Raw genomic sequence first — 19886 nt, 5'->3', positions numbered from 1 at the left:
TGACGAATGAGACTTCGTCAAACGCCGCCAAGACACTTCCAATTTTACGGAGAAACCCGAATAACTAAAGATCTATATATATATATATATATATATATATATATATATATATATATATATATATATATATATATATATATATATATATATATATATATATATATATCTGCAATAGCATGGAAGAAAGTATTTGTGGATGAAAAATACAGAACATACACCTTCTTCCCCTGATAGGGTTCCTGTCTTTGCAATCTTGTATAGCCCCTAAATGTAGGCATGTAAGTGTACATATGTATGTCTTTCAAAAATAGAACTACAGTAATCATACTAACTACAGTTTTATGAGGTTAGAAAGAATGGATGGCACAGAAGTTACTGGACAAAAACTTCTAAAAACAGCTTAGTTTATCCTAAGCCTAGCAGAAAACAAAGTTGGAATCAATGGAAATAACAGCTTCCATTAGAAGAACACCAAGGATTCCGTCAACAATAAAGCTTTTAACCAGTTATCTTTGGTAGCCATTTTGGAGAAACTAACATTAGGGTTTCAAGTACAAACTAAAATCTGAAATGCCTGCATAGGTTATGCACTGGTCTAACATTAAGTTTGGCATCAAGATAGATAAAACTTCAATTTCCAGTGACAATGCTCAAACAATGCTCTTTGTCAACTCCAGTAACAGTTTCTGACAAGCATAATATGACTTATATGGGACATGACTTACATATATCTATACCCTGCCTTTATTATTTATTAAAGACAGGGGCAATAGAATCCCCCTCTCTTTGAAATAGAATATTTGGTGTCCAAGAAAAGAACGTATTTTCAAGCATCATGGTACGTTATCTTAAAGTATGAATACCACCTCCATCATAAACTACAGGTATATTGGTTTGCCCATGGTTAAGAAGGCAATCCTTAGTTTCAGATAGCTTAGTCTTTTATCCCTTAGCAGTGAAGCTCCTTTGCAACTTAGCTTTATATCAGTTGCAGCAACATAAAATATTGAAAATGGCTTATATTTTATACTTTACCCCAGGCCTAATTTGAATCCATGTATTCAGAGATATTGGTAGTGACTAAAAGGAAACTATTGGGTCTGCCCAACTGATTTATATAGCATAAGACATTAATAATGCTAAGATGGTTCAATGAAGGCTTGTAAAATTGTAAGTTTGCAAATGCCCTGAATCTCTGGGAGGAGGATATAGTAATTAACTATCCCTTTTATCGAATAGCCATCTCCAGTTAAAGACTGAATTCAATTTCATCACATCTAGAAAGTAATGCCTTGGAAAATGCAAAAAGTGCAGTCATAACATCTTCTGGTCAAAACATTCAAGGATAGATCTGCCAGTAATGAATATATGGTCGGGTAGCAAGGATTATTTTTCATTAAAGAGCATTTCATGAAACATGAATAATTCATATTATTCCCTTCTGATTACTCAGTTCTAAAAAAAAAGAAGTAATCTATTTGAAAACTCTAAGATTGCTGATTGCTCTATCAGTATTTTGGATCTCCAAGCAGGATCGTAAATAAAAGACATTAGACTGCCTGACAGACATGACTCCAACGACAAGCCTTAGCATGGAGACTAAGCACCATAGTAACTCAGCACACATCAAATATCAATAGAGGTATATAGGGGTTAATGACAAAGCAGGGAAGGAATTACATTCCTATGATTTGATATAAAACGTGAGTTACAGAGCTTCTTGGAGAAGTATAAATATTCTCAGTATTTTCAGTGCTAAATGTGGCTGACTGAATTCAAGGTATTTACTAGTTTTGGTTTTAGAAATGCACCCCCATTTTACATGGCATTCTTTGGCGCTGGAGCAAACGAGGTAGGATTTAGGGTGGTTCACTTTCCACAGTCTTTATCCCAAAGAGGGAGCTACATGGTTCCTGTCAGGATGAATTTCCCATGTAGATATTCCATTTAATAGAGGTGGGGCACTGAAAAAGGCAGGAAACCATCCATTCAGATTACATACTATTATCTACTTTCTTTCCTTACTGTTAACTTCTGATATTCACCCTGAAATTCCAAATTTGAACTTCCTGTGATATATATACCTGAAAAATCACACATCTTAATAACTCTACATTACAAAAAGCTAATTTTTTGAACATAAAACTTCAAAACAGAAATATCATATCATGCCTAACCATCTGACTCATTGTAATGGCTATTGCCATGTATTTGTTACACATATATAGACACATACAGACAATACATAAGGGAAGTGACTTTTTTAAAAAAAGAAAAGAACTGGAAGAAAGGTTATGAGAAAAAACACTAGCCTAAGAGGAAATCCTCATTTGCCTTGAACATCCAACTATATCAAAGCTACATTCCAAACATATCCTTTTGAAGTCAGAAGCTATTTGGGGAGACACATTCTCACCCATGTAGCAGCTCCTTAGACAACAGAGGTAACTTCTAAAGTTTCCAAGTGTAGAGAGCAACTTTGCTAGCAGATAAAAAAGCTGTTTCCAGGACCTCCAGGATTATTATGTATGGGTGGTTTTGCCCTGAGGCCCTTTGGGCCAAAGTCCAAACTACCAAAATAAGGTTGAACACATCACAACATTTGTGCATCCTCAAACATTGTTTTGGTGTGAAATTACTGCATTTTTCAAAATACACATGCAGAAAAGTACCAGTGACAAAGAACCTAGCCTTTTTTTTTTCCTAGTGATTTTCATCCCATTTCAAAAGAAAAGGCCTTCTGAAATAAGATGCTATGTGGAACAGTATGTCAAATGCACTGAGGTATAAAAAAAGAGAACAAAGAAAAGATTTCTCTGCTGCAGCAGCATCTAAAAATACAGCTCCCTTCACCTTCTCCAATAAGAAAAACACAGTACAACCTGAATATAAAACAATTAAAAATCTAAAACTACTGATTTTTTTTCTTCTTTTTCAAGATGAGTGTGCCTCTTTGGCAGAATCTACAAAATTTATCACACAACCAACTAATGTGCACAGAAACAAACTTGTGCATGAGTGTCCCATTTAGGGAAAAAGAGGCTTAATTTTATACTGCACCGTGTATACTGTGGATGTAAAGGAACATAAAGATAATGAGGTAGATTAAGAGTTCATATAATCACAGGTTCAACCCCTGCAGATATAAAGGGAAAATACATTCATCTATAAAAAAATTAAAGATGAGGTAGGTTTGAACTATCATTGGAATATTGTGTGTTTATGTGGGGCAAGATCTCTTAAAAGGATTTTCCCTGAGACAGTTTCTTCTTAGTACACATATACACAGATTAGAATATGAGGATTCGATTGTTTCCAAAGTCCACCACAACTATCAAACCATCTGGGGTGACTGTAATACCTGAAGGACGGTCCATCTGACCAAAGCCACTTCCCTGAGTGCCAAATTTGCATAAAAAACTACCATTTGGCTCAAAAATCTGTACACGGTGGTTCCTGGAATCTGCCACAATAATACGACCTTCCTGATCCACAGCCACACCTTGTGGACGCAAAAACTGGCCATTATTTGTGCCTTCAGACCCAAGGAAACGGGCTGACTGACAGTCAGGGCGGATGACTAGAAGACGATGATTGTTGAAATCAGTCACGACAAGATGGCCATCGTGATTGAATGTCACACCTCGTGGGGAATCAAAGTGCTTCCAGAGTGCTCCTTCAAAACCATATTTATTCAGGAACACTCCGTCAGGTCCAAACAACTGAACCCGATGATTCCTTGTGTCGGACACCAGGATTTTTCCCTCAGAGTTAACTGCTACATCCCATGGATAATTGAACTGCCCATTTTTGGTTCCCTTCTCCCCAAACTTGAGAATGAACTGGCCATCAAAAGTGAAGATCTGGATGCGATGATTGTCCTTGTCTGCCACAACAATCCTCCGTGAGGAGTCACAGGCAACGCCAGCAGGCCTATCAAACTGGCCAGGTCTGGCGCCCAAGGTGCCAAACTTGTGGTGAAAAGCCCCACAAGGTTTAAAGATCTGAATGCGGTTGTTGCTACGATCAGCAACAATGATATAGCCTTCCTTGTCTACACTAACACCCCAGGGGCGGCACAGCTTTCCATCACTATCCCCCTCACTAGCAAAACAGAGCCCGGGCAATCCAATGCCAACGTAACTGCGCCCTGATTTGACCATGACTTTAAATGGGCTGTTTTCTATATGCTGGTTGCACATCATGACTGAGATCAGATGTTCCCCTTCCATCTGTGGCCTGTAATTTACAAGATAAGTTCCATTCTGCTGATCACAAATATCAGCACCAAACAGATTTCCATCTGGCCCCATTACAACAGATGAAATCATGTCTCCCCCAGAACGGCGAGGCTCACCATCATGATCATAACCTATCACTGAGAAAGAGGCTACTTTGCCTTGCAATGCACGTTTGAGACCCTCCCCAGTGGCTTTGGTCAGAGGAGCAAAGGCCCCACTGCTGACAAATCCCATAGACTTGATGGCCAAATACAGTGCCTGATCAGGAGGAGTAAACATGACCCTGTCATCCTCTTGAGGCTGCAGGAAGCCTCTTACATTCTTCATTTCCTGCATCTGTGCAAGCATCCGATCCCGTGCCAAGAGGATATCCATGTTTCGGCCCTCTTCTAAGACTTGCTGGACTGCGCTGATGGTGTTATCTAGCTTATTAAGATTTTGACGCAACTTCTCAACTTGTAAGTAGAGGGATTTGGCTTTCACTTGGCGGATTTTTTCCACCTAAAATAAGAACAAGAAAACATATTTGGAATTATCAACTACAAATACTATAGAAAATGGAACAGAACATTTGAATGTGCAAAAACAAACCCTACGAAACTATTAAAATTAATGAAGCATTTACTCCTCCCAACTTAATGTTTACTTATTTTATTTACTGTTAAATTTCTACCTAAATATTCTTGGAAAGCCAGACCATAATGGTTTCCAACATAATATTATATAATAAAGCAGCCAACAAAGCTGACATAAATACAAAATAATATGTAATGAGTCATATAAAACATTGCTAAAATAGCCATCAAGCAAATTGATAAATTCAAAGAGATAATCACAAAGGAAAGCTAGCTTACAGAAGTGTTTTTCAAAACTGACTAGACAAGCAGCCAAGAAGCACTAAGACATTCCTTTGGGGGAGAGGATCCATAATATTAGTATTACCACTGAGAAGGCCTGGTTGTTTCTGACCAAGTCTCCTTTTGGGGCATCCAAAGTACATCTTGTTATACGAATGGAACTTCCAGATGGTAACATACTGTGGAAGTCATTCCTTCTGATAGTCAAAAAGATGTTGAAATAAGCACTTTGGGATTTACTTCAAAAAACAATGGATAATTACTGAAGTTGAGTGAGATTTACATCACATGTTCCTAAGGAAACCTGAAGGAAGTCTAGGCACTACATCTTGATTTTGCTGCAGCTTCTAGATAATTTTCAAAGGCATGCTGCTCCACCCAAACTTAAAACTAAATCAAAACAAACTTGACATTAGCTGTGCCAACTAGAAGCACCTGGAATTACTCATAAGTCATTAATTTTACAAGTACCTGTACTTTTTTAATAGGGAAGGTTCAAAAAATGTATTTTAATAGGACTGCACTATTACCTGTTTTAATGCAGATGATACTACTGTAGAGAAAGGATGTGGTGAGAGTAGAACATATTTAGCAAACATTTCCCAATCAGTTCTAACTAAATAAGAACTATGTTCAATAGACATAGGCAATAACTCTATCTCAGCCAAGCACCTTGTCAATTGTGACATGTCTATGGTAGCTATAAACTTCTAAGACAATCCAAGAAATTGATCACAGTCCAAATGTTGGAAGTTTCCATATACCAACAACTTAGAGCTCCAATGTTGGATTCAAGACAACTCCAACTACTCAGGTACAGAGAATGTTGGACTGGTGGCTGCCTGGTACACAAATAAATGCTATCTGAATTCCAGATACACTCACATAGTTCTGTAGCCTGATAAAATTGTAGTTTGTTGCATCATGGTCTGGAAGAGGAACAGAATTTTTAACAATGAGGGCAGCACCTTGCCCCTGCCTTCAACCCTTCAAATCTGGGCTTAGATGATATTACCTAGCTCAACTAATGAAGTCTCTATTAACTTTTCCAGCCTGAATACAATCTTCCAAGAAGATGATTTTATTAGCTATCAATAGTAGAAGGAAAGACCTTGAGAAATTACCTGGGTTCCTGTCTGTCCAAAATAGGTTGATAGATGGCTTTGAAGAATAACACTACCTGCTTAACTTAGTCTCTCCTGGAATAGTCTGCTTTAGATATATTAGAGTAACTCCCTGTACCTTAGGACTTCAACATCAGTTGCACCTTCCCTTGAAAATATCTGATTCCTAACTAAATTTTCCTATAATCTCAATCAGGCTTATTTTCTTTGCGTAGGTGGGCAATCAAATGGTTGTTATAAAGCACCAGTCAGCAGCAATAATAATGGTAATTAATAATATTAACTTCCATACAGAGATATGTTCGAGAGATTTCTCAAACTGTGGGATGTAGTCACTTTCACTTGACTCTTCCTACTAAGCTGTATAACTAATAAGCCTTAAAATTCTAGCTGGATCTGTTTAGACTTCTGTTCCAAGCAGAAATTCATTGCTTTTTTTGTAAAAATTAAGTCAAAAGAACTTTGTTTTAATGGATTCCCAATTATAACAACTTTTGTTTATGAAGGCAAACAAAAAAATTAATTCAGGATATGACAAAATTACCATCTTTTATCAGCAACTTTCCTTCCACAGATTTTTTTTTAAAACTTAGAAGTATGCCACTGCAGTTCATAAACATATTGCATTCTTTTTTTTACCTTCCACAGCAGCTCACATTCTCTTTCTTCCAAAGCCTTCTTGTGTCTGGAAGTCACAGCCTTCACTTCAGATTGTACCATTTTTGCCTTCATCTCAACTTGTTCTGCTACAGCTTGCGCTTGCTCAATGCTCAGCTATAACAAAACAAAACAAAAACTTTTTAGTCAATTAATTGTACAATAGAAGAAAGAACATTTATTAAGCTATTCATTTTTAAAAAAATTAGAACTGAAGCACAAAATAACCAAGTCTATCAAATAGAAATATAGGGTATTTAGAGCATGTTCAAACCTTGACCAATATCATCAGCTTTTGAAAGTGGCTGGCAATGGATGATTGAACACTTCCATTATTAGCATCAGAGCACAGTGTTAAAATCTTCTGTGAATTAGGAATTGGTAAAACAGATTATTTTTCTCAGAAAGTGGTTTATCCAAAATAGTCTTTTCCCCCAGGTCTACATCTCTTGCTCAAATAATGCATATACCTTCTCCTGCCATGAATTCTGATTTAATCTACTACACATTTAAATATAATATTAGACATTGCTTCTTTTAATTCATTCACAGTATGTACAGTTACCACATCAAGTGTGAAAAAGAGAAGCCTTGTACTTACCTATCAAACCCCCACCAGTCTTCTTCATTCAATTCAATCAATGAACTACTGGAAATATCTGTATTCATCATAACAGCTTTGGCCCAGACTCTGCCTGCATCCCACCAGGAGACTTTACAATAGATTAAATCTAGTTATTCAGGAATTTGAGTGTGTTCTCTTCAATATATGCCTTGCAGTTCTCTGCTCTTAATTTCCGCTTGTTCTCTTTCTTCTATGCCCCCTTTCAGTGGCAATAGGACTTAAAGTAGAAGAGTCATGAATACAAATTCAACATTCCCAATTTCTTAATGTAATCGATAACATAATTGATGATCTCATTTAAACACAACGAGCACACGTTGAAAACATTTCAAAATAATTTCATTCTTTCCAGCATTGTAGCATCTTATCAAGTACTGTCTGAATATACCCACAGGCATTTTGCCCTGCAATAACTGAAAGCCACCTTGAAAAAAATGCTTTTAATATTTTGGTAAAAAACAATCTGTTATTACAGCTGTGAAAATACATGAAATTAGGAGAAAAGCAAAAGATATGTGTTCTTTCCGCCACAATGTCAAATGATTTCCATGAGCATACACTATACATTAGACCTCTAATAACCTAAAAATAACAGGAAGTTATGGGTCAATAACATTCCCATTTAGCCTAAAAGAATCAAGAATCAAGCTTTAGACTGTGAGACAGATACACATTCTTAAGCACACCTTACATAGCTCAAGATTTTCAAGACTATTAATGTCACTGTTGAAAAAGATCAAAAGTTGTGCTTTAACAGGTTTTAAATTTAAATCTTAAGATTTATGAATAAAATTTGGTTAATGTGGATAATGTAGTGTTTCCCCCTTTTCCTCCAATACCCAAAACTACTTATCAGAAAGTCCTTTTTACTCAATTCAGGTAAAGTTGCACTTTAAATGTCTCTGTTGTGATTGAGTAATGGGTTGTGATTGAGTAATGGGTTCAAATTTTGGGTAATTTTCCAGGTTTGGGAAGCACTGACCTGAGGGAAAGTAAGGTTAAAAGCATACAGGTTTATACCCCTTGGGCTTCTATTGTGGATGAGTTTTCTAAAAGAATGATTTACTAGGATAGCAACATATCTGTTTGCATTATGGTAGCTGTAAGATAGGGATAAGATGTAGGGGTGGGAAGCAGATATCTTTAGCAATGGAAGCAACAAGTCCTGAAGGATAGCTCCAGATTTCAGAGCATACTATTTCATTGCCTCATTAAAAAAAAATGTAATGTTCATGTAATCCTCCTTGTCCATCAATGCACTTGAGCAACATACATTTTATTGTGGGCCCAAGCTAAAATTATTCCTCTTTCATATGATAGGGTAACTGACATCCAGGCAACCAACATCCATTCTTTTGCTACCATTCAGCAACCATGCAGGCTTTTATAGTAAAAGGTCAAGATCTTCTACATAAATTCCTGACTTTCTTTGTATTGCTCCTACCAGGCATAAACAGATTTCTGATTTACTGCTGCCATTAAAAGAAGAAAACCATCTATTTTTTTCTGTCAGTTACCTAATAAGGCATAGATGGTTCTCACCTAACAATCTTAATCGGTATCAAAATAACTGATGGTAGGATGGGGGAAAAGAGACACTGCAATGGTATAACTTCATGGATCAGACATCACTACCATTTGCTCAGGGTTGATGAACGAATGGTTATGGGATGATTAGGTGGAGTTGGGTTTGGTCCAAATGCTTGGTTTTCTGGCAAATAATTTGTTTGCTCTCAAATATTCATCCAATCAGAAAAGGAGGAAAAAGGAAGAATCCTAGAAGACTCATGTATCTTCTACCTGTTTATAAATGCAAACTAGTGAGGTTGCCCCCTGCTGCCTCCTTTTTCTCATGGATATATCTACTGTCACATTTTTTTTCCAGGTTGACAGACTCATAAAAAAGAAGCACCAATACTGGAATACCATATCATACAACTACTCAGGAATGGGCATAGAGGCGTTCTGTAAATAAAAATGATGCTAAATGCAGCTCCTAACTATTTGCTTTGTACAAAGCCATATATGTATTATTTCAATTAAAAAGAAAAATTTAAACAAAGAAAAATTTACTAGCAGCCTGAGGTTTTTTTAAATGATAGTTTACCTGTTTGGCCCTTCCTTTTTGATCTTTCTGATATCTTTCTTCTTAAAGTTTTTTTCTGTCTTAAAATTTTCAGAAAGGTATTTTTTTTAAAAAAGGCTTGGATACATGATCTAAATTTGTAACATATTTCAAAAATCAATCTACCATCTGAACATTTTTCAAAAAGATGTAGGGTATGCTTTTTCTGGATGTGCTTTATTTGAAAGATTCAAAACTGGACAGAATGCCAACAATCCAAGAAGTAATGCCTCTATGACATTCCAGATCAGGAAAAATGTCCATAAGCTTAGCAAAAAAATTTCCTACAAATTTTGATTTTGAGATGAACTAGACCAGCGGTCACCAACTGGTGGTCTGCGAGAAAATGTTGGTGGTCTGCGGTGCACCTGGGTGGAGGAGCTGCTCTGGGATAAGCAATGGCCAGTCCTGTGACTAGAGCTCTGTAAGATGGGACTGGCCAGGCAACTCATGGTGGAACTGTAAATCTCCGCTGTTGAGGGAGATTCGGGCAATTTTTAACTTTGCAGCAGAGCCCTTGCTGAAGCAATGGGTGGTGGGAACCCCGGGCTGTTTCTTCCCCCTGCTTTAGTTTCCTGTTGACTGAACCCAACAGTGGCTGTCCCTGCCCCTCACCCTCCCTTCCCAGTAACTCCTCGCCTGGCAAGTGAAGGGGAGGGGGGAATGGAAATTCGCTCCATATTTCAGAGTGGGAATTCCAGAGTGGATCTCATGGCTGTTTTTTCCGGCCCTTGTTGGTGCTCCTGCACCTCGGTCTTTCGGGGAGATGCTTGACTTCCTCTCAGCACCAAGACACTGGCTGGCCCATGAGAAAGAGTGTGTGGGGGAGAGGGGGGGTGGGTGGGGAGAGAGAGATATGATAGAATGAATGGGAGAGAGAAAGGAAGGGGGGAGAAAGCGAAAGAGGGGGGAGAGAGTGGGAAAAAGAGAGAGAGAGAGAGGGAGGGGAAGAGAGAAGGAGAGAGACAGAAAGAAAGAGAGATGACAGAATGAGTTGGAGAGAGAGAAAGGAGGGAGGAGAGAGAGAAAAAGAGGGGGGAGAGAAAGGGGCAGAAAGAGAGATAACAGAATGAGTGGGATGAGAGAGAAAGAGGGGGGAGAGAGGGGGGAAAAGAGAGAGAGAGGAGAGAGAGAGAGTAATAGGGGGAGAGAGAGAGAGAGAAAGGGGGGAAAGAGAGGGAGAGATAGGGAGAGAGAGAGAGAGAAAGGAGAGAAAGGAGGGACAGAGAAAGAAAGATGACAGAATGAGTGAGAGAGAAAAAGGGGGGGAGAAAGAGAAAGGAGGGACAGTGCCTGAAGGACCCCATCCCGTCACTGGGAGTCCAGGTGCTTCAGCAAGCAGTGCAGTGGATTCGTATTAGTGGTCCCCGAGATTTAAAATTATGGACTTAGTGGTCCTTAAGGTCCAAAAGGTTGGGGACCCCTGAGCTAGACTATTAGATCAAAGCTTTTAAAAAACCACTTTCAAGAAAATACACTGGTAGTAATATTTTTTCCCTTTAGACAGAAATATCAATTAATTATTTTTCTTTAGGTACATTGAGGGCATATGCACCAAATTGTGTATCCTTGTGTATCCAAACACACTTGGCCAATAAAGTATTCTAATCTAATTCTGATTCTATTCCATTCTATTCTACTCTCTGACCTAGCAACGAGAGCAGTTTATGTAAGGTTTCCAGAGAACCTAGGAAACCTTAGATTATAGGATGATAAAAATTGTGCTGTTACCACATGCCTCCCACCGACCCGTACGCTCTCACAGAGAGGGACTTCTCAGGGTGCCGTCCGCCAAGCAATGTCGGCTGGCGGCCCCCAGAGGAAGGGCCTTCTCTGTGGGGGCTCCCACACTTTGGAACGAGCTTCCCCCAAGCTTACGTCAAATACCTGACCTTCGGACTTTCCGCCGCGAACTGAAGACATATCTTTTCATTCGCGCGGGGCTGGCCTAAATTTTAAATTTTATATTTTAAATTTTAAATTTTAAATTACATAAATTTTATCGATTTTAAATTCTCTATTAATTTTAAATGGGGTTTGGTTTTATAAATTTTAAGGTTTTAGGCTAATTATAATAAGTTTTTTAATTCGTATTTTAAATGGTATATTGTGGTGTTCTGTATTTTATTGTTGCCTGTACACCGCCCTGAGTCCTTCGGGAGAAGGGCGGTATAAAAATCAAATAAATAATAAATAAATAATAAAATTGAAGAGTCTGATAACGTAACACGAACCAAAACTGCAATTTGAAAAATCTCCCTTGTTTCATAGAAAGACAAAAAGATCAGTCTCACTGTGACCCAGGGGTGAAATCTAAAAATTTTCCCTACAAGTTCTGTGGGCGTGGCTTAATTGGTGGGCGTCGCTTGGTCAGATGACTGGGTGGGTGTGGCCAATAACAATAAATAAAAATAATAAATAAGGTATACAAAACAATAAGAGGTACCGAAAACCAACTTTACACACACACAGTACAACACAACTGACTCACACACAATGTAAAAGCAGCTGCACTTCACCCAAAATGGCCCCTGCAACAAGCAGGAACCACACACTTTACACACACACAACACAACTGACACACACACAATGCCACATACAGTTTTGTGAGATTTTGTGTGTTTGTGTAGTTAGAGTGAAACACTACAGAAACACACCAAATCTCAGAAAGCTGCACAAATATTTTATTTTATTATTTTATTTTATTTTATTGTGGACTTTAAATCCCAGAATTCCTCAGCCAGCGAAGCAGGAAGTCAAAGCAAGCTTTTTTTTTTTCTTCAGTAGCTGAAGAAAGCATGGAGTTGCCAACCCAAAAGAGTAGTAATTATAGGTAAGTGAGGAGGGGGAATTGGCTGGGCATGGGTGGGGGCTCTTGTAAGTGGGGGCTGTTAAAAAGTGAGTTTAAAAGCCTGTGAGGATCAGGAAACTCCTCTGGGATCGCCAGAGGAGGCTTTTAAAACCTCGGGGTTTTTTCTTTTTTTTCCCCCCTTCGGCTGAAAAGGGTTTTTTAAAAAAAAACTTTTAAAGGGTTTTGATGATCTCTGCTCAGAATCCCACGATCATCAGAGGGTTGGGTTTTTTTTACTTTTTTTTTTTACATGTTTCGGCTGAAGAAAAGCTTTTAAAAGTAAAAAAACACCTCTGCTGATGGTGCGGCTCAGCAGAGGCAGGGGGGCAGGGCCAGGGATTTTTGCTACTGGTCCTTTGAACCAGCCACCACCATCGCTACCTAACCGGGCGAGCCGGTGCGAACCGGGAGCATTTCACCCCTGCTGTGACCAAATGTCCAAAGACTCTCAAAAGCAAATCTGTATACTTACACGGTATGTATAGAGAGACTTTCAGACAGCTTTAAATAATGATGCATTGGGAAAAGATATTGAAACAGCCGAAGCAAAAAAAAATTTTAGATAGTTAACTGCCAAAATTTAACAAGTTAAAAGGAATCTTTCCACAGAGATTGTAAATGAACATAATCCCAGTTGCTACTTTGTAAATTGCTTGTGCCAGGGTGATCCTCACCCTAATTTCTCCCCCCCTCCCTCCTTCTCTCTCTCTCTCTCTCTCTCTCTCTCACACACACACACACACACACACACACACACTTCTATATCTATTTTTTGTTCTTTTCGATTTCTTCTGTTTTTGTTCTGTTGTTAAGGAAAAAAGGGCAAAATAGAAGGGGCATTGGTCTTACCTGATATGCTTCTTCTCAGTGTACTGAGAAAGAATCCAAGGCATGGGTGTTAGCTCTGCTTCTCTGCCTGGAGACTGAGTCTGTCAATTTTTTTATTTTTTTTTGAATGGGAATGGAGAGAAACATGTGGCTGCTCAACGTATTTCCTGGATTTCCTGGATGGGCTTGTGTCACCCATGCAGTTGTCATGGTCACACTTCTGGTAGAGTGGGCTGTCACCCACCGAGGCAAAGGAGGAGCCTGGAGCTTATAAGCCTTAGTGATACATGCCTGTTTCCACCTGCCTATGGTCGAAGGAGTGACCTTGTTGCCTAGTGTGGAAGGACACGAACATAGATTCCGTCTTCCTGATAGAGGAAGTCTTCTTAATATATATGTGGAGGGCCCTCCTAACATCCAAGGTATGCCACTTCTTCTCCAGGGCATGAGTGGGGCTCAGGCAGAAGTCTGGCAATATTAGTTCCTGAACCCTATGGAACCAGGAATTCACCTTGGAACGAAAGAGGGGTCCAACCACAAGTTAGTAAAGGTTAGAGGAAGATCATTATTAACTGAAATATTAAACTGAATGGTTTTAGAATGATGGAATGAATGATGTTATTAGATAAAATATATATTTGTGGAAATGTATATGGAATGAGAGAATGAAACGCTATAGCCATTGGTTAATTAAAAGATCAAGATATTAGATGGAAGAAATGTAACGTTAGATAAATTAAGAATATTTCTATGTTGAATGCACATAAGAGATATGTAACCACTCCACTGACACACAGTAATTTGGATTGAAAATGTTTTTATGTTTATGTGTTTTGTGTTAAAAAAATAAAAATATATAAATTTATTTACATACATACATACATACGTACATACATACATACTGTATGTATGTATGTACGTACGTATGTTCCTGAACCCTATGGAACCAGGAATTCACCTTGGAACGAAGGAGGGGTCCACCAAAAGATCACCCTATACACCCTTTTGTATAGAGAGGGACGCCAGTTTGGAAATTCATCTGGCTGACATGATGGCTACCAGGAAGGCCACATTATAGGAGAGGAAGCACAGGCTGGCTGATCTTAGTGGCTCAAGACTTTGGGCAGGTCCTAGGTAGGGCACCTATGTATCACAGGAGGTTTTAAGTTCATTGCACCCCTAATAAACCTGCCTACCATAGGATGTTGTGCAAGGGACCCCAGATCTCCACACAATAAAATTGAGGACAGGGTTGCCACATGTCTATGGATGGTGTTGGGGGATTGTCTAGTCCTTCCTGGAGGAACTCTAGAATCTGGGCTACTGACATAGATGTGGGAACAACAAACACCAGCTGCAAAAGGCCTTCCAAGTGGCATAATATATCCTATTGATAGAAGGCCTCCTAGAGGCCTGTATAGTCCGAATCACTCTGGAGGAAACATTTTCCTGGCTCAGGACCCTCCGCTCAAATGCCAGATGGTCAATTGGAGCCATTGCGGGTTCATATAGACCAAGGTCCCCTGGCTGAGGGAGGTTCTGTCCCAAGGAATCCTCCAAGGCCGGGCCCTGACAGGCTGACCAGGTCAGCAAACCATGTTCTTCTGGGCTATTGGGGGGCCAGGAGCAAGATCTCTGCGTTCTCAATCAGTACCTTCCTGATCACCCCCGGAATGAGAGGAAGGGGAGGGAAAGTGTATAGCAGCCCTCTGGGCCACGGACTGCAGAGTGCATTGACACCCTCCACCCCTGGTGCTAGAAACCTGATATAGAACCCAGGTAGCTGGCTGTTGGATGGCATAGTGAACAGGTCCATGACTGGAAGGACAAAATGCTTCATCAGCTCCTTGAATAGGAACAGATGCAGGCGCCACTCTGAGTGGTCGACTGTGGCTTTGTGAGCCAGTCCGCCTGCACACTCTCCACTCCCAAAATGTATTTTGCCCTGAGGGACAGAAATCTCTCTCTGCTCAGAGGCCTAATTGTTTGGCCTCTTGCATGAGGGCCCTGGAATGGGTGCCCTCTTGGTGGTTGATATGGGCCTTGGTGACCACATTGTCTGTGAAGATGAGGATGTGTTGACCTCTTGGAACTGTCTAAGGGCCAGGTGGGCTGCCTTGAGTTCCAGCCAGTTGATGTTGTGTCCCCTGTTCACCTGAGTCCACTGCCCCTGCATTATCAGGGACTGAAGATGGCTCCCCCAGCCAAAAAGGCTGGTATCCACAGTGACGGTCAGGTGGTTGGGTTCCTTGAAGACACAACCTCTGGTGATGTCCCATGACATCCACCACTGGAAGGACTGGAGCACCCCCAATGGGACTCGGAACTTTGCAGGTGAGTTGCTCCTGCCAGACCATTGGTAAGGAAGGAGGAACTGTTGCAAAGATTTGGCGTGCAGACATGCCCATGGGATGATGGATATGCAGGACACTATCTTGCCCAGGAGCTGTGAGAGTGAAGCAATGGGCACTATCCACTCCCTTTGGATGCAACTTGCCAAGGACTTTAGGCTTGTCTGGCACTTGGTAGATAAGATAGACCTTCAAAGATTTGTGTCTATGACTGCTCCCAGGTGGAGCAAATGCTTGGTAGGAGACAGATAGCTCTTGTCAACATTGACTGAAAATCCGTGGTCCTGAAGGACCCGGATTGCAATCCGAAGATCCTCCCTCCCCTGGGGGCAAGAGGAGGATTGCATTAGGATGTCATCCAGATAGCACTGTCATCCACGGGAAGCGTCCCGAGGTGCACTGCCAGCAGTTTGGTAAATGTCCTGGCTAAATGTCCTGGATGCTGACGATAGGCCGAATGGAAGGGGCCTGGTATTGGTAATCTCTGCCCAAACTGGAACTGGAGGAACCACCGGTGGGCTGGCAAGATTGGCACATGGAGGTATGCCTCCATCAGGCCTATTGACTTGAGCAAGTTGCCCTCTCGGATGCTCTCCAGTATAGACTGGAGGGACTGCATTTTGAACCTTTTGTAGACGAGGTGATGATTCAACCTCCTCAGGTCCAGAATTGCTCTCCATCCCCACCCCCACCCCCACCCCTTTGGGATCACAAATAAAATGGAATAAAATCTCTGCTCCTGTTGGTCTTCTGGAACTGGTTGAATGGCCTGGATATCCAACAAATGTTGGATTGCCGCTTCCATGAGGACTCTTTTTGTTGTATCCTTTGATATGGGGCAACATATAAAGAAACTCGGGGGTGTGGAGAGAAATTCTAGGGTGAGACCGAGTCTCACTGTATTCAGGACCCAGGTGTCTGTCATAATTTTTTTTTTATTTGCATTTATATCCCGCCCTTCTCCGAAGACTCAAGGCGGCTTACACTATGTCAAGCAATAGTCTTCATCCATTTGTATATTATATACAAAGTCAACTTATTGCCCCCAACAATCTGGGTTCTCATTTTACCTACCTTATAAAGGATGGAAGGCTGAGTCAACCTTGGGCCTGGTGGGACTTGAATCTGCAGTAATTGCAAGCAGCTGCTGTTAATAACAGACTGCATTAGCCTGTTGAGCCACCAGAAGCCATTGTCTCCCATTGATAGGCAAACAGGCTTAGGCGGCCACCGATGGAAGGGCCGGACCTGCAGTCTTCTGGAGCAGTGAAAGGGGCAGCTTCCTGTGCCACGAAATGGCTTCTTTCCCTGTGATTGTTGCCAATTCCGGAATCCAGCTATGAGCTGGCGTGAGGAAGAGCCCCCCTCTGCTAAAGTGCAGGAATGGCAGAGACCTCAGCTGCTGTTTGAGCCAGTAAGGCTGCTTGCCAGTGGACTGGGAAGCCAGCCACACAAAACTCTTTCCAGTAAAAGTCAACCCGATAGCGTTTATTATATGGTTATTGTGCTGTTAGAGAATCCAAGGAAATATGGTTATGTGTAGCTGTTTCTCCTCAAGCGTCTCTGCTGGGTGAAGACCTGTTGTGTCTTGTCCGCTCTCACCGCAGCCGGGGTCTGCTTATCTGCTCCCGAACACAGAGGAATGTATGCCTCCCGGCCCCAGTCCTGGCTCCATGCCCAGACAAGCTGCAGAGGAGGGGGCACCTCCCGGTCCCAGCCCTGGCTCCATGCCCAAGCAGGCTGCAGAGGAGGGAGCATCCCCCGGCCCCAGCCCTGGCTCCATGCCCAGGCAAACGGAGCAGCTAGACCCCTCCCCCTCCTCCACATGTGAGCCTGAGGAAAGTTTACTTCCAACAGCTGATTGGAGTGACCCTCGCATCAGAAGATTGGATAGGCGGAGGCAACAGAAGGAAGGGAGGGGCAGGCCTTAATGAGTGCTGAGTCATGGAGCCACACCCTATGGCCTATATAAAGGATCTGCTTTCTGGCAGTCTCTGAGTCAGGCAAACTCGAACTTATCTTGCTGAAGTCACTTACTGGTCTCCTGCCTGCTCTGAGGACTTTGCTAGGACTTTGGGCAGAGCTGCAGAGGCAAGCCTGATTCGGATTTCCCTGACCCGGCCGTCAGCGGAGGAGTGGGACATGACAAGACCAAGTGGAAACTGGGCAACTGCCAGAGACAAGGGAGGCATGTCAAGAAGATTGACAGACTTAGTCTCTGGGCAGAGAGGCAGAGCTAACACCCATGCCTTCGATTCTCTACCTCAGCACATTGGAGAATGGTAGATTTTAAAAACAATAATGTATTTACAAATACTTCATATATCTCTGAAATATATTTAAAACCTATATTCATGAATCCAGGAATCACACAATAGTGTGACAGGTTTCTACATCATTCATAAGAGAATGGCATAGTAGAGTGTATACAGAAGTGTTCTATAGCAATACTAGCAGTGTTGAGCTCAGTGTTTAGCTCAATACACAAACTTAAGCTGAATTGACTTAGACTTCCAGAATTCTCCAGCCAGAGTTGAAGTCCACCCATTGCCAAGACTGAAAAACAATGGTTTAGCCTATCAATGACGGTTGTCTCCAAAAGGCTGTGAGACTTCAAAGAATACCAGTCCCTCATATAAGCTGCATATTTACCTGAATAGCTTGGCGACCCTGTTGTGCATCTGCTAGCAGCTGAATAGTAAGAGTTCTGGAGTCCTGCAAAGCTTCTTGGAGGTAGATAAAGCTATGGCCGACATGGCGTCCCATGGTGCATTCCCGACAAATGGGAACAGAACAAGCATCACAGTAGAAATGCAGCACCTGAGACAGAGAGAGTATTGAACAATATGCACGTCAACAGAAGATGTGAGATTTATTTGTTTTAAAGCCACTTGCTAAATGGGCAATCTGTAAATTACACTGCAGAGGGGACAATAGAAGTTCCTTTTTGTTTTAATTCAAAGTATGAGAATAACTTTTTTCTTTTTGTTATATCTTTCTTTATAATCCATATACTTCGAAGTATCATTAGATTTATATAGTTCCTTCCGGTTAAGCTCTTAATTTACTGTTTATTTAAATAAAATGTTTTAGTTAACCACCCTCAAACAGACTCCAGTGAACTTTCCCAAAATATTGTGTCAAGGGATTAACTGATTTATTCATCAGTGAACTACAAAGCTCTTTTCACATTTCATCCAGCAGAGGGAAGCAACAGAGAGCTGTGAGTGCTTCTCATTTAGGTATTTTTTAAAACTGAGTGTTTACACCGTCTTTTACTGCTCCAGAACAGTTTGATATGTTTATCTCTGTAGAACACAAATAGTTCAAATTACAAGAAATATAATACGATAATTGTGTTCTATAATTATGTAAAATATTGTGGCCTTCATTATTCCTATTTTCTTGGCATATTCATTATTCTGTAAAACTAACCATGACATTAAACTATTCCAACTTAACAAATCAATGTCTAACAATCAACAAAAATCATGAGTTAATAATAAATAAATAAAAAACTATAAGCATTAATTATATTTGAATATTACTTCCAAAATCAAAATTTAGTGTCCCTTTCAAACAAAATGGAATACAGAGTGTATATATCCAAGCCTATTAGAAGAATATTGGGCAATTCAGTTAATTACTTAATCATGCACACATTAAAATTCACATTACAAAGTTGAGCATCCATAAACTAAAACTTTTTTTTAATGAAGACCATGAATCTGTAGAGTCAGAAATAACTATCAGTGTTACAATTACCTACGATCCCATAAAATTCAACATTTGTTCTTTGGCAGAACATAGCAGCATCATTTTCATTTGCTATCTGATTGCATTTTATTTCCAAATGTAAATGTGCTCGTTTTTAAAAAAATCCTACACAGAAAAAAAAATCCTAAAAGCACAGAAAGAAGCTCATGCAGGCCACCAGTATAATATCACAGTCATTGTGGTAGTTAGAAAAATCCCCCCCTCCCTGCTTAAACGGGCCAGCAACCACAAAGAAAATGGCGTCAATATGAGCAAGAACGCTCCTTCAAAGTAAACCCACTATTAACCCTCTGAAACAGTTAATGCCAGAAGCAAAGCTAGGTCAAAGGCCAGGGAGCAGTGCTGTCATGCAGATCCAGATGCTACTTTCCACAGGGATACAATGTAGAAGTCAGTGCACACTAGCCACAAAAGAGAGGAAAAAGTAATCAAAACAATTAATAGATCTTT

At 40.5% G+C, this 19886-nt stretch overlaps 1 protein-coding gene across 1 annotated transcript in view; it reads right to left on the bottom strand.

Moving 5' to 3' along the window:
• Window positions 1-207: 207 nt before the first annotated feature.
• TRIM71 (tripartite motif containing 71) overlaps window positions 208-19886 on the bottom strand; it is a 46226-nt gene continuing 26547 nt past the window's right edge. The window contains exons 2-4 of the mRNA XM_058183757.1: window positions 18312-18479; window positions 6862-6996; window positions 208-4742 (exon numbers count right to left, since the gene is read on the bottom strand). Of these exons, the coding sequence (XP_058039740.1) occupies window positions 3291-4742; window positions 6862-6996; window positions 18312-18479 (1755 nt within the window). The 3' untranslated portion in view covers window positions 208-3290. The remainder of the gene's footprint in view (window positions 4743-6861; window positions 6997-18311; window positions 18480-19886) is intronic.

Source organism: Ahaetulla prasina, chromosome 4 (genome assembly GCF_028640845.1).
Source record: "Ahaetulla prasina isolate Xishuangbanna chromosome 4, ASM2864084v1, whole genome shotgun sequence".
NCBI classification, from domain to species: Eukaryota; Metazoa; Chordata; class Lepidosauria; order Squamata; family Colubridae; genus Ahaetulla; species Ahaetulla prasina.
Note: the sequence above shows the minus strand (reverse complement) of the source record. Positions and strands in the feature narration are given on the sequence as shown.